The sequence below is a fragment of the Abrus precatorius genome, unplaced genomic scaffold, assembly GCF_003935025.1.
Source record: "Abrus precatorius isolate BTA unplaced genomic scaffold, Abrus_2018 Scaffold10, whole genome shotgun sequence".
Taxonomy (NCBI): domain Eukaryota; kingdom Viridiplantae; phylum Streptophyta; class Magnoliopsida; order Fabales; family Fabaceae; genus Abrus; species Abrus precatorius.
In genome coordinates this window covers 31,898,696-31,912,016 of record NW_020874292.1, presented here as the reverse complement: position 1 = coordinate 31,912,016, position 13,321 = coordinate 31,898,696, and the positions used below count along the sequence as shown (strand labels likewise).

Sequence of the window (13,321 nt, the reverse complement as noted above, 5' to 3'; positions counted from 1 at the left end):
TTAGAAAGATTTTAAAATAAAGATTTATTAAGAGAATTTATAAATCTCTCCCTTTCATCTAAAATTTTTTAAATAAGAATCATTGTTATACAAGTATTTTTCTTTTCTCGAACAAAGTCTAAAATATTAAAAGCGCATTTCACTGAATAACTCAACAGAGATGAAATGAAAATGTTTGACTTGAATTCAAGATTTGTCCATGTTTAATTTAAATTGTTAAATTTTTTAACATGTATTTAAAGATACATGATAAAGAATTAATAAATATGATTTTTATTAAAAGTTGAAACATTTAATATTATTGATGTATTAAATCAATATCGTGTGATTTTCAATAAAAAAATATTATATATAGATTTTTATTATGTCATTAGATACATTAAAAAAATTGGTTAAACTATTTTAGAATTATAAGTATTTTTTACCTGTTTTTTGAAATTTTGTAAAAAAAGATTATCATTAAAAGGAGAAAAAAAAATGGTCTCAGGAAACTATCTGTTTAAAAGTTTGATGTAGAAATCAACGAGAGTTGGATACATGTGATACATGTTTAATTATTTTTAAGTAAAATCTTATATTTAAATCTTGTGTAGGAATTCTTTTTTTGCTGAGAGCTCATCGTACTGTGACTTAGAAAAAAATAAAGCACGACGCAGGAAGCACCAATTTCTTTTTTTATCTCAAAACCTCAATCTAATCGAGACTGTTTTGTCATTAGATCAGCTTATCCTCTTCTCCCTAACAAGACTCTTCGTGATGAAAAAATAAAATATATATTTGATGATTCAAAAGAAATAATAATATGCTTAAAATAAGAAATAATAATAAATAATAATGGGTTGAGTATTATGATATTGTAGTGTACATTGAACTGAATTGACACTCCACTAGTAGAAATAACTGGATGAGACATCAATTTTTCTTTTTCAATAGATGAGAAATATTATTTCAAGGTCCCAGTGGAGTATTTACACACCAAATTTTTAATGAAGTTTACAGGAATCTAGTGGATTTTAATGCATAAATAATATTTAATTTTTCAAAATATTGCATTGTTTTCCCACAGAAATGAGTCTATCATTTCACTTTAGAACGACTTTCATTTTCTTCGCAGACAAAAGAAGATCGTGTTACAACCTATAAATAAGAAAGAAAAGCACAAGGTGCTTACAAAAAAGACCGGTGAAGAATCCTAACAGAAGTAATGAACGTGGATTCCTCTACAGTGAGTTTGTCTTTTATAGATCACTTTTAACAAGACTTCTTGAGAAAAGGAAAATGAAAGCATCCAAATTTGGAATATGCTTTCCCTTTGTGTTATCATGCAGTAGAGAAACCATTCAAATCATTGTTCCAAACCAAACTGAACATCCAATGGTCAATTAACAAAAATTATATTTAATAGTAAACCGAAGGTAATAATTTTAGTGAGAGAACGAGCAACTGATAAACAACTCACTCATTAATGGGTAACCATAAAAATCAGAATATAATAGTAACATCGATCCTTATACAACTTCTCTTAGGTGCTCCCGAGCAAGAGAACTTTCTTGCTTTATATAATTAGTTCCCCTTCAACTATATAGTCATCACTGTTTTCTATTTCAAGTATACTTTTTTAAATGTTATTGCTGAAGTGGTACACATATTAAGGCAAAAAAAATCACGTGCTTTGGAAACACCTAACATCATCTCTTTAAATCAAGGAACATAAAGGGATGGATGCTACAAAGGATTAGAATCAGATGACAAGGGCAAACAGGAACCTAGTTGTGATGGGTAATGGCTGTGTTACTATGAAAAGGAGGTCTCCAAGCTGAAGCAGTGAGCAAGCAAAGGTCTTTCCAACCAAGTTTAAGGATACCATTGTCCTCCACTAAGGTATACCCTTCAGATGGGAACATACCAAGTAGTAAACTAGCTTGAGTTGCAGCATTACCAGCTAGAGATATACCCCTAAAACCACAATGTTGAAGCTTTTCCCTCCAGTTGTGAAACTTTGGTTCTCCAGTCCTTGATGGCCCCCCGACAGCTAGCACATTACGAATCTCTCTAGACAATAGTTGCTGTTCAACCACATGTCTCTCCTCACTTTCTTCACCATAGCTTGACCCAAGAGAATCAAATAATGCTGAATAGTAGTGTATGGCTTCCACAAACCTCCCCAAGAATGAACCTGTGTTGCTCAGGTCCTGCTCTACCACAGTCACTACTTTAGGTGCCAACCTGCAAAAAACAAGCCCCATGCAAAACAATGCAGCATAAGAAAATTATTCAATTGTTATTATTACCAATGTTAGTAATCATGTTCATGCATACTCTCGACCCATCATTATATTATGTTTTTCAGAACTTACTATATAATACATTCTACAGTCTCTTTTTGTTTCTGCCCATTAATATATATGCAGAGAGAGTAATCCGAAACAAAAAGACATAATCATTGTTCCCAATTTTCCTTAGAAAAGAAAAAAGGCAGAGACATAAAGTGAGTACTAGAGCCTATAAAGGTGAAAAAAGGTTTTTGGGGAATTCTTTCATGAAAAGTACTATAACTATTTCCAATTGTACTAACCCCCACTCAGCTCATATCAGCTACCTCCAGATCATGCAAATTATATATACAAGGCATAGTAATATAAACCCCATGCAGGATATAGAATCACCTACCTCTGCAAGAGCCACAAAGTGTTTGTGTCTGAACCAGTAACATCGTAGAGGGAATGTTGCAGCCAGTGAACAGCAACTGCTTCGGTTTTGCTTACATTGAGCCTCTCGGGGTCAAGGTTCCCAACTCTCTCAGCCACTGGAAAGAACTCAAATGGAAGGCCAAGTTTGTTAGCAAAATCAGACAACCTCTTGCCCGTGGCTTCAAGTGCTTCCATGGAGGTACCAAGCCCTGTGATCCTCACATAAGGGGGTCCACCAGGTCTTGAAGCCAGAATGTGAAACAAACCAGGCCACTGTAACCCCTGCATTATGTCCAGATCTATGATATGCACCCTCTCTTCCCTTTCAAAAGCTTCTTGTATAGCTTGGTTTGCTGTGAAGTGTGAGAACTTCACAAATGGACTAATGCCATTGAACACTTGGAATGCTGATTCTACCTTGTGGCTTTGATGGGTATGTGGCAAAGTGGCATATATTCCCAAACATGAACTCACTAACCTTGCTGATATGGCTTCCGAGAAATAAGCTGCCACACGTTGTGCTGATGTACCAAATGGTGTTGACAGTTGAGAAATCTCAAGCAACATCTTGTTAGCATCTTCTAGATTCTCAGCTGAAACTGCTTCTGCACACTGAAGCAGCAAAGTGAGGAGATGCAAACCCTCTTCATCTTTTTTCTTTTGTTCTCTCAACTCCTCTTTCTTCTTTCTTGTGAATGCCACCTCAGCACTGCTGGTTGTTCCTAGATCTTCCTCTGGAGGGTGATTCTCATGGCGCTGCTTCTCTTGTGAGGGTGAATAATGGGGTGTTGTTGATGGTGGTGAAGGTAAAGTAACCAAAGAAACTGAAGGGTTGTTGTTGCTGTTATTGTTGTTGCTATTGCTGGTATCATGATGGTGTGTGATTTGAGGCACACCCCAATTGGACAACATCTGTTGATTCACAACCACAGCAGCACCTGATGAATCTGTGAAGTGTAGATTAGGAACAATGCCATCAACACGGTTCATAAGCTTCGCTGAGGACACAGAAGGAGGTAGAGGAACCCCTTCTGTGCTCCTTTTGTTTGGTGTGGTGGACTCGGTGAGAAGAAGCCTCAAGCGGTATTCAAGAACCATTGCAAGGTTTGGGTTGCAAGGGTATATAATCTCCCTCACGTTGCTGATTAGTTGAGGAATTGAAACATTGTTGGAGCTGTGAATAAGATCCTTCAATATACCATCGATCCAATTACTTGCTGCTGCTGAGGTATCTTCCATAGAAGAAGAAGAAGAAGAAGCAACCACGTCAACAATATTAGCACCACTGTTTCTTATATTGTTGTTGTTGTTGTTGTTGTTGTTGTTGTTGTCTCGGTTGTTTCTTTGGCTTTGAGATGGAAAAAGTGGCAAACCTGAGAATCCACACACTGCAGGCACGGGGTTGTTGTGGTCTTGACTTTGGCTTTGACTTTGGCTCTCAATAAGACCTTGGAAATGATGATGTTGGTGACTGTAGTTTGGAGAAACACCAGAGGGATTGATGGAAGAAGGTAGCATCATAGTGGAGTAGTTGGTTGTGACCGTCACAGTGGGGTAATTTGGAATAGCAACGTTATCTCTTGACGAAATATTACTAGCGTTACTATTATTATTACTATTACTATTATTATAATGATAGTTATTGCTATTACTATTATTATTATTATTACAACATGTACCTGCGGCTAACGTTGTTGCTGTTGTGGTGGCCCCTTTTTCTAAGGTGCCCAAGTTCATGTTGGTGCTGTTTCTACGAGGAAACCTAGGATAATCACTTGTGGAGGAAGAGTTGTGAGGTGGGGTGGCATGAACTTCCATCTCCGAAGCCATTCTCTTTCTCACCATTTTTCTCTCACAATGGGGTTGTGTCATGCCATGTAGGGGGTTGTGTTCTTCACCACTCATGTTGCTTGAGTTAGATGCACTGGTCAAAGGACTAGTAGCACTTCCACCGTTGTTGTTAACATTGCTATCTTCAGTAATATTGCCTCCACCACTGAACAAAGCACAAGCAGCCATTTTGATATGGATGGATATAGAAAAGTGATGGGTTCAGTTCATAAGAGGGGAGAAGAAATTTTTAAGTCTACCTTTTTTTTCATGTGTATAATACTAATAATTAAGGGCATGGTTTAAAACAAAACATGTGTGGTGTGTTTTTGCAATTTGTAGTAGGGGGGGAGCATAACATAACCAATGTTACAAGAAGATAACGTTGTTAAGATTGGGACAGTGGCTATAGGATTCCCCCCTCTTTCTCTCTCTAACACGCTTCTCTATGCCTTTTGCCTTTTGGATGGTTGCGATATGAGGGTGCATAACAAGAAAAGGGAAGAGGATGTGTGTGTGTGTGTTGACACTGGCTACGGCGGTTAGTGCTTCGTCTTTGTGCATTTTGATTTTATTTATATGTTGCTAAGTATGTTATTTTTATTTGACATGAATGAATGTGATGGTGCCATATGATATGATACAGTTAATAAAAAGTGTAGAATATACATAGATAGATAGCTAGGGAAAGAGGAAAGGAGGGGAAGAGCAATGAAGGGTAGGTAGTGTTGCAGTTGTGGTCGGAAATTATACAAAGCCAAAGCAAAGTAGATATTTTTATTTCTACAATTTCGTCGTTTTTCAAGCTGACTCGGTATCTACTTGGTTTTAAATCAACAATGATTCATAATCATGAATTTAATTTTATTTACGATGTTAAATATCACTCAAATATGTACTTAAATTAATTTAAATTGTATATTTTGCCAAAATTAAGTTATATAACATTAGTTTTTATGTGGAAAATGAGAAGATTGTGAAAAGAGGAGAGGGAGAGTGGTGTCGCAATGAACGAGGAGAAGGAGCTGTCAAACCTCAGTTCCCAAAAATCTGAATCGTAGCGTTTGACATTTTGCTTTCAACTGAGGCATCAGCAACCGGCTTTTTCCTCTTGACTTCATCTCTTTTTTTCTATTTTTTATTCTTTTCTTTTCTCCCATTAACATATTTTGTCAAACCAACCACTGCAACGGACACATTACCCAAAAGCTGGCACCAAAATCAATTACCAAAAAGGAACCTCAGAACCCACCCTCTACTTTCTATCATTTTTATTTTAAATATTAACATCATACCATAAAATAACCTTATTTTGAATTGTTAAATATATGTTAAAGTTAATCTAAATCAAATTTTTATCAAAATGAATTATCTGTATTGAAAAATATATTTTTCTGACCATAAACCAAATGGATGAGTGTACACATTGCTGTGAAAGTGATTTCAGATGCTGTGATTCCCATCCTAACGAAAACAAACAAGAATTAAGTTGTGGTGAAGAGTTTTAAAATCATAAAGAATTTATTTGCACATGACTTGTAGTTGTAGAAGGAAAACGCTGTGTTGAACAAAACATTCTGCACAATCAAATCAAAGATTTTCTTGCCATATCAAATATTAAACTCTCGACCTTTCCCTTTCTTTCCTTTTCGTCTAAAACGCATAAACAATAGTTGCTTCACGGGACTCCCCATAAGGAAAAATGTAACCAAAAGATATAATTTTATATTACCATGCATCGAAAATGTTGTTTCTTCTAAAATATATATATATTTTACAATATTGTTTTTTAAATTCTTAGAAACTCAATAATATATGGACATAACTAATATTGGGTTTAAATATAATAAGATAAATCTAAGCGTGGATTAACAAATATTCTCGACTCTCTCGAGTAATGTTAGTAAAAAAGTACGATGTATAATGTTGATGTAACCAATGATCACCTAAACAAAAGAAAGCAGAAGTACACGAAATTGTCAAGTTATAAGAGAAAGGACGATGACTGCAAATTGCATAAACAAGAGAGTACAATTACACGAGCAACATAAAGATATAATTCGCTATCATATGTGTGGAATGAACTGGTTAACACAAACCAAAAATACATAAAATAGTATTATAACAATGTTATTTTTTATGAAATGCATATCTAAAAATAACGAAGTATGATATACTTAATGTTAAAACAAATTAAAACCCTAAGTGTTTGTTTTAGTTTATTTGAGACAAATCATTTTTATACATTTAAATATACTCTTGACTAAATTAGCATCACTATATTTCTTGTTACGAATAAGAAGAGTTTAATTTTCTTCATGCAAATAATTTTAAATATAATTCCAATATATATATATATATATATATATATATATGCTTTTAAAGTACTACATTTGGCTACTTGTCTGTAAAATAAACAATATTTTTGTCCTTTATTTGGATTCTCTCGAGCCAACAGTGCTACTATGGCTTTGTTTAGAGTGAGCTAAAAAGGTGAACGTCTTTATATGAATAAATAAAAGTGTTTTTGAGTTGAATCGTACATCGTCCCTCAATTTACTTTACCTATAGATCTGCCAATTCTAGTGTTGCGTGCCCTTCTAATTATATTATGGGTTTTACTAACCAACAATACTAATGATTTGTTTAGAAAAAAACAAATTAAAGCAATGATCAAAATATTTACAAAATAAAATTTTAATATTTTTTGTTCTCATTCTTCTTTGATATAAATTTTAAAAATTTATTTCTCTTCTCAATTATTCCTTCTAAAATAAATAAAAAGATAAGTATTCGTTAAAATAATAAATTAATAATTTAAAGCTATATTTTCTATATATTAAAAAAATTATCGAGAGGTATTTTTACTTTTAATTTTTTACCAATGCCTTCTAAATATTAGCAAACATTTATTGAATTTTTTATATATACAAATATTATTATTAAATACTAAAATATGAAATTTTGAAAAGCATTACAAAAATATGAAAAATAAATATTAGTATTTTTTTTATGATTATTAACTGTTTAAAGGATGAGATTTGATTACTTAAATAGTGAAAAATAGCTATTAGAAAAGTTTTGAACCTTCAATTCATGCGTTCTGACTTCATGCTCGAGTTTTGATTTTTTATTTTTTGTTTATCATTAGCAATTTCTCAAGCATCATATATACACATAATTAAATAAAAAATTCACATTTCTGTATATTATTCACTCAAAATACCATAATTAAAATAATTACTCACGTTTATCTAGTAATACATTCTACTTTAATAGTTATATAATTTTATCCAAAAAAAATTTTTGAAAATAAATGTTATTATAACTTATACTATACTTTCAAATTTGTGTTTATTTAAAATTTTAATTTTTTTCATAATTTAAACATTTAAAATAATTATAAATTTATTTAAAAATATTTTACACTCTCTTTAAAGGTATTCATGAAGTAACATTGAAAAAGTTTTTATAAACTTAACAACAGTCTTATTTCATTAAGTCCTATAAACTGTAAATAAAATGATTAATATAATAACAAAATAAAGAGCAGTATAAAAGGATTACTTTTTATATATAATATTTAAAAATTACATATAGCAAAATAGAGTATTTTAAAAAAATATATAAAATTCAAAACTCGTCAATATGAAAATATTCGTAAAAATAAATAATAAAAATTTATAAACTTTCAAAATTCATCAATAAAAATTTATTTAAAAATTTTAAAAAATCAAATCTAAACAACAATGAGATTTCAATAAATAAACAAAATTAAAGTACCAAAAAATGTTATTAACGAAATTTAATAAAAACTGCTATTAACAAAATTTTATTTTTTTATATTTTGTAATTTTCTTCAAAATGATATATTTGTGTAATTTTTTTATATATTAAAAGAGCTAGTATAAAATACTATGTTATAAAAAATATTGTATAATTAATATATATATTTGATATAAAACAGTTGATATTTAAGATATTATTAAGAAGGTTACCGGAAAGGTTTAAAGTGGGGCAGTAATAACATACTGAGAGGGTAATGTGTCTCTGACAGTGTCAGTGATAGTAAGAGAAAGTTGTGGCACGTGAGAGACAGACACTTTGCTCCTCAGAGTAACGTCACCATTGAAATTTCAATGTATCATAACACTTTTATCGTACACTTCCATCCCTCACTAATCTTTTCTTTTTCCTTTTCAACATTAATTTGCTCATTTTCTCTCTTTTTTTAATATAGAAAATATCAAACACCGTTTTTTAATTCATTTATTTTCAATATTTTTATTTTCAACTTTTCTATATGTACTGTGTTTCTTAAAAATAACTATGTTTCAAAGTTAAGTACATCATATCTTAAATATCTATACATATAATAAAGTGAAATTGTTTATAATTAAATGATAGAAATGTATAAATATAAATAATGTATTTACAGTTATTATCATTGAAATTATTTGTCATCTTTTCCTTCCCTGTTCTTTTCTTATAGATAATGCTTTTTGAGTTAAATTATATTTTTAGTCACTCAAAATATTATACTCTTTCTTCTTTTGATTTTATCTGTTAAGTACTATGTCATTATATAAAATAAAAGATAAAAAGTACGTAATATTTAGAAGAATTAAGTAAAAAATAAGATATTTAAATAAATTATAAAATAAACAAAAAATTAATAGACAAAACTAACAAAAAAAAATGATAAAAATTATATAAACATGAAAATTATATTATAACCTTTTTAAATTAAAGATTAAATGAGGAGTTTATAATATTTTAAGGAACTATTTTTTTTTATTATGGATATATCTGTCATATTAAAAATCAAGATCCAGCAAAATTAAATATTGATACATGAAAAATTATATTGTTTTTAATTAAATAATACAATTAACACAATTTTTGTGTATATAAATATTTATATGAAGCATCATTAATTCATCAATATATAATTAAACTCTAACCATATATACACCTTGGTTACACGAAATCTTATTTCAAGATTTATTGGTTAATCATTGAGAAAGAAAGAAAGACATAGTTGTGCTTGTAGGAAGGTAAAAAACATTCATTGCTAATTTGCTATTGACGTTGTTTCTTCATGATCGATTGAAGATTATTCACATGCAAAGAGCCCCTAACCCCGAGTCGTCATTGTTGACCTTGAGACAAAATTTGATTTTGACCCAGATGCTCTTCCTCCCATCCTTGTTCATAGCTGATTTTGATAGATCATACATGAACGAGTTCATGACTGAGATTTTGTCATCTCAATTCATTGATGTAAGTAACTTTTCCTATATACATATAAAAGTTAGATCAAAACATGTTTTTGGTTTCTATAAATGTAATTCTTTTTAAAGATTTTTCTTATTAACTTTGGTTCTCAAAAGCTTCAAAATTTTTATAAATAGTTTTTGTTGCTACTTATTAATGATATAACATGCATTTAAACATATTATATCACTTGCTTACAACTGCAAAATGGTTAAGGGTATGGTACAATTAGATGTATAATAGTCTATCATTAAAAAAAAATCTTTATGAGAATCAAAATTAATAAAATAAATAAATAAACATGATTAAATGATTCAATAATTATTGTTTGTTCCCCTAAGGAAGAGTAGCTTATGATGACAATGGGAAAAGTCCAAGTATTAGATTGTTATGATTAAAAAAATAAAAATGAAAAAGTTTATTGAAGAAAAGAGTTCTACACCGGAGGGGACACTCTTTCCATTTTCTTCTTTCTCCCTCGCTCTTCGCCGGTTATCTTGTTAAAATGGTGGAGCCTCCTTTGCCTATAGCATCGTGTAGTACAAAATAAGAGAGAAAGTTTCCGATAGATTGATGAGATACATGTTTTGTCTTTGCTTTTAAAGCTAACTTGCTCGCAGCATGTTTTTGGCCTTAGCTAAGAGCCATTTTCACTTTTCTACTTACTCTTTCGTCTTTTTCCTATCAAATGCAAATAATTCTTTATCACTTCTTTCATGTTTTTTTGCCCCTTCTTATTTCTTTAATTTCTTTCATCACCCTTTTTCTTTTAAGACCTATTCAATCAATGAAAAATTTATTCACAAACAATTAGTATTATATTTTACTTCATAAGGGTGACTGAAAAAATAATAATTTACCGCTGAAAAATCATAATAATTCTTATGGTGAATGCAATGTATTTTAAGAAATTTGGGCATGGACATAACCAGGGTCGTGGTTTTGGCCATAAGGAGAATAATAGCTGTTGTTGTTATGTTACCAAAAATGAACTTCAAAATTGGAAAGAACATTAATCAAAAGGCTGAAAAAGATATTTAGATAAATAGTATTGTTGTGGTGTGAAAGGACAATTGACTTGTAACATATACACCTAAACTTCTTATAGAACTCCACTAAGCTTCCATTAAGGGGAAAATCAAAAGGGTGCATATAAATTTCATCCAGCAAGATAGTAATGGTGCTGTTAACATACATACAAACTCATTTGAACGTGCCAATCTTACTTAATTGATTATGTTTACTATTTGTTTTGATATCTTAGTTTTATTTATTTTTTATATTATATCACTTTCATTAACGAAGAAAAGTAGATCATTTTAAGATCTCAATATATAATGCGTAATGTCTATTGCACAAACACATTCAATTATATCGTCTAAGTTAATTACTATTATATAACATACTCACTTCTCTACAGGAAAAAATTGTCCAGAAAGTTAAAAATATTCACAACCGTTTAACGTACATTGTAATGTAAGTCAAATATACTTTTAGCCGTGGATTTGTGTACCTCAATTACAGAAACATATACAAAACAAGCATAACATCTGGCAATACCAAAGTGGTTGAAAAATCTTGAAGAAACTCTCTATTTGATTTGCTAACCCAAAATAAAAATGTTGAAACGGGTGAAAATATTTCTTGTACTCTAAATTTATACTTATCAAAATGTTGATGTTTAAAAAAAATCAAAAAGAAAAATGAAAAAAATAAAAATTTAATTAAAGAAAAAGTAAAATTAAAAAAAGGATGAATTTTTGTTTTTAAAGGTTAACCTTTCTCTTTTTTAATCAAACAAAAAAGAAAAACATCATCATTCATATTTCTGTTTCTTTGACCAAAACTTATCATTTTTACCTGAAAAAACTAAACTAACCATAAGCTAAAAAAAAAAAAATTGACTTAGTTTCGAAGATATTGTTGTGATCAACAATAAGTAAAGACAATATTAAACATCTTTATATTACCATTATGTGTGACGATATGAAAGGGATAGCAGAAAAATTACCCTCTCTTCATTCAATTTGTACTACACTATTATAGGTGTGCTTTAGATAACAAAACAAAACTTGTTAGCATACGGTTGATATTAATTGGTTTTCTTTAATAATGTTAATAGAGTTGGTTATTTTGTTGAGATATTAATAGAAAAATACAGTTACAACATTTTATATAAATTGTTATATTTATATATCTTTTAAAAGTGATGTATGAGAAAGCTTTTATTTTCAGTTCTTGTATTCTTTTTATCTATTTTATGTTTGTATGTTTTTTATGTGTTTAGTTTGTTGCCCAACAAATTGGTATGTCGATTCAGGTGACTGACTTGAACGAGTAGATGAGCCATAACAGAATGAGCTGATGGTGGCACCTATAATTAGTGTGAAAGTGTATGATAGAGAATCAGACGAGTAGATGAGTCCTGACAGAGCTGGTGACATTCACGTGCGGATGGTGTAAAATTCAAAAAATATTATTAAGTAGACGATAGTCCATGTGAAAGAGAGCAAAGAGTTGATCTAATATATACCATAGATATCCGTGAAGAATAAAGTCTCACATTGATGGAATATGAACAAGTTAGAAATCTACAAGGAGATAGATTTATGCACCCATTACCTTAAAGTTTTGAGTTGCATTATGATATTTTATACTTGTGAAGCTTCCCTTCTTTACTTACTCCACTAGTAGTATCAAAGCAACAACGAGGTTTAAGCAAATTGTAGAGTAACTTCGTGGACAATAATATCTCATTTTAGCTAAACATATATTGAGATATTTAAAAGGTACACACATTGATAACATTAATATTTTTTGAATGATTTTAAATATTTTTTATTCCTATAAATTTTCTTAATTATAAAATAAAAAAAATAATGTATATATATTTTTATTTGATGTTTACTTTATAAAGTATATAGGATGTTTAAGAAAATAAACAGATTAATATAATAATGATCTTAATTTTTTTAAGTCACTGTAAAAGAGGCTAATATCAACGAGATTACCGACATATTTTATGACGGTTAATTCATACAGATGAGTTTACTAACAACGGTTTGTCATTTTTATTTTTTGGCCATCGAGAATAAATTACTGACTATGAACGAAATGTGTTTGTAATCATTGACGAGATCAACTAACCAATATTAAGGTCGTGAATTGTATAATATTATTGATGAGTGTTTGTAATTTTACCAACAACTTATTAAAAATAATAATATATTTATTTAAATCCACATATAAGTGTGTAATGGGAATATTTTATTATTTTTTAAATCAAGTAATTTAAAAATATAATAAATTATCAACGAGTGTACTCGTCAGTAATAATTAAAAAATAATTTTAAATATTTGATTTAAGGTATAATTAATTGCATTATTCACCTTTTACATTTATTTATATAATAATTTAATTATAAAACTAAATGATATTAAGTAAGAAATAAATAACAATAAAATAAACAAAGTAATACAATAAATAAATAACATGTTATAACAAGTTGTCTATAGGATAATAA

The 13,321-nt window shown here is 29.7% G+C and overlaps 1 protein-coding gene across 1 annotated transcript; it reads right to left on the bottom strand.

Moving 5' to 3' along the window:
* Positions 1-1,446: 1,446 nt before the first annotated feature.
* Positions 1,447-4,924, bottom strand: LOC113849541 (protein SCARECROW-like). Its single transcript, XM_027479519.1, has 2 exons — positions 2,671-4,924; positions 1,447-2,226 (listed from the first exon to the last, which is right to left on the bottom strand). The coding sequence occupies exons 1-2, from the start codon at positions 4,707-4,709 to the stop codon at positions 1,767-1,769; spliced, it is 2,499 nt and encodes an 832-aa protein (XP_027335320.1). The 5' UTR covers positions 4,710-4,924; the 3' UTR covers positions 1,447-1,766.
* Positions 4,925-13,321: the final 8,397 nt, after the last annotated feature.

Bases quoted from the DNA above. Each gene is read 5' to 3' on its own strand.
- LOC113849541 (XM_027479519.1), bottom strand. From the start codon at position 4,709: ATGGCTGCTTGTGCTTTGTTCAGTGGTGGAGGCAATATTACTGAAGAT. The intron at 2,227-2,670 runs GTAGGTGATTCT...TGTTTTTTGCAG, and splicing joins ACTTTGTGGCTCTTGCAGAG to GTTGGCACCTAAAGTAGTGA.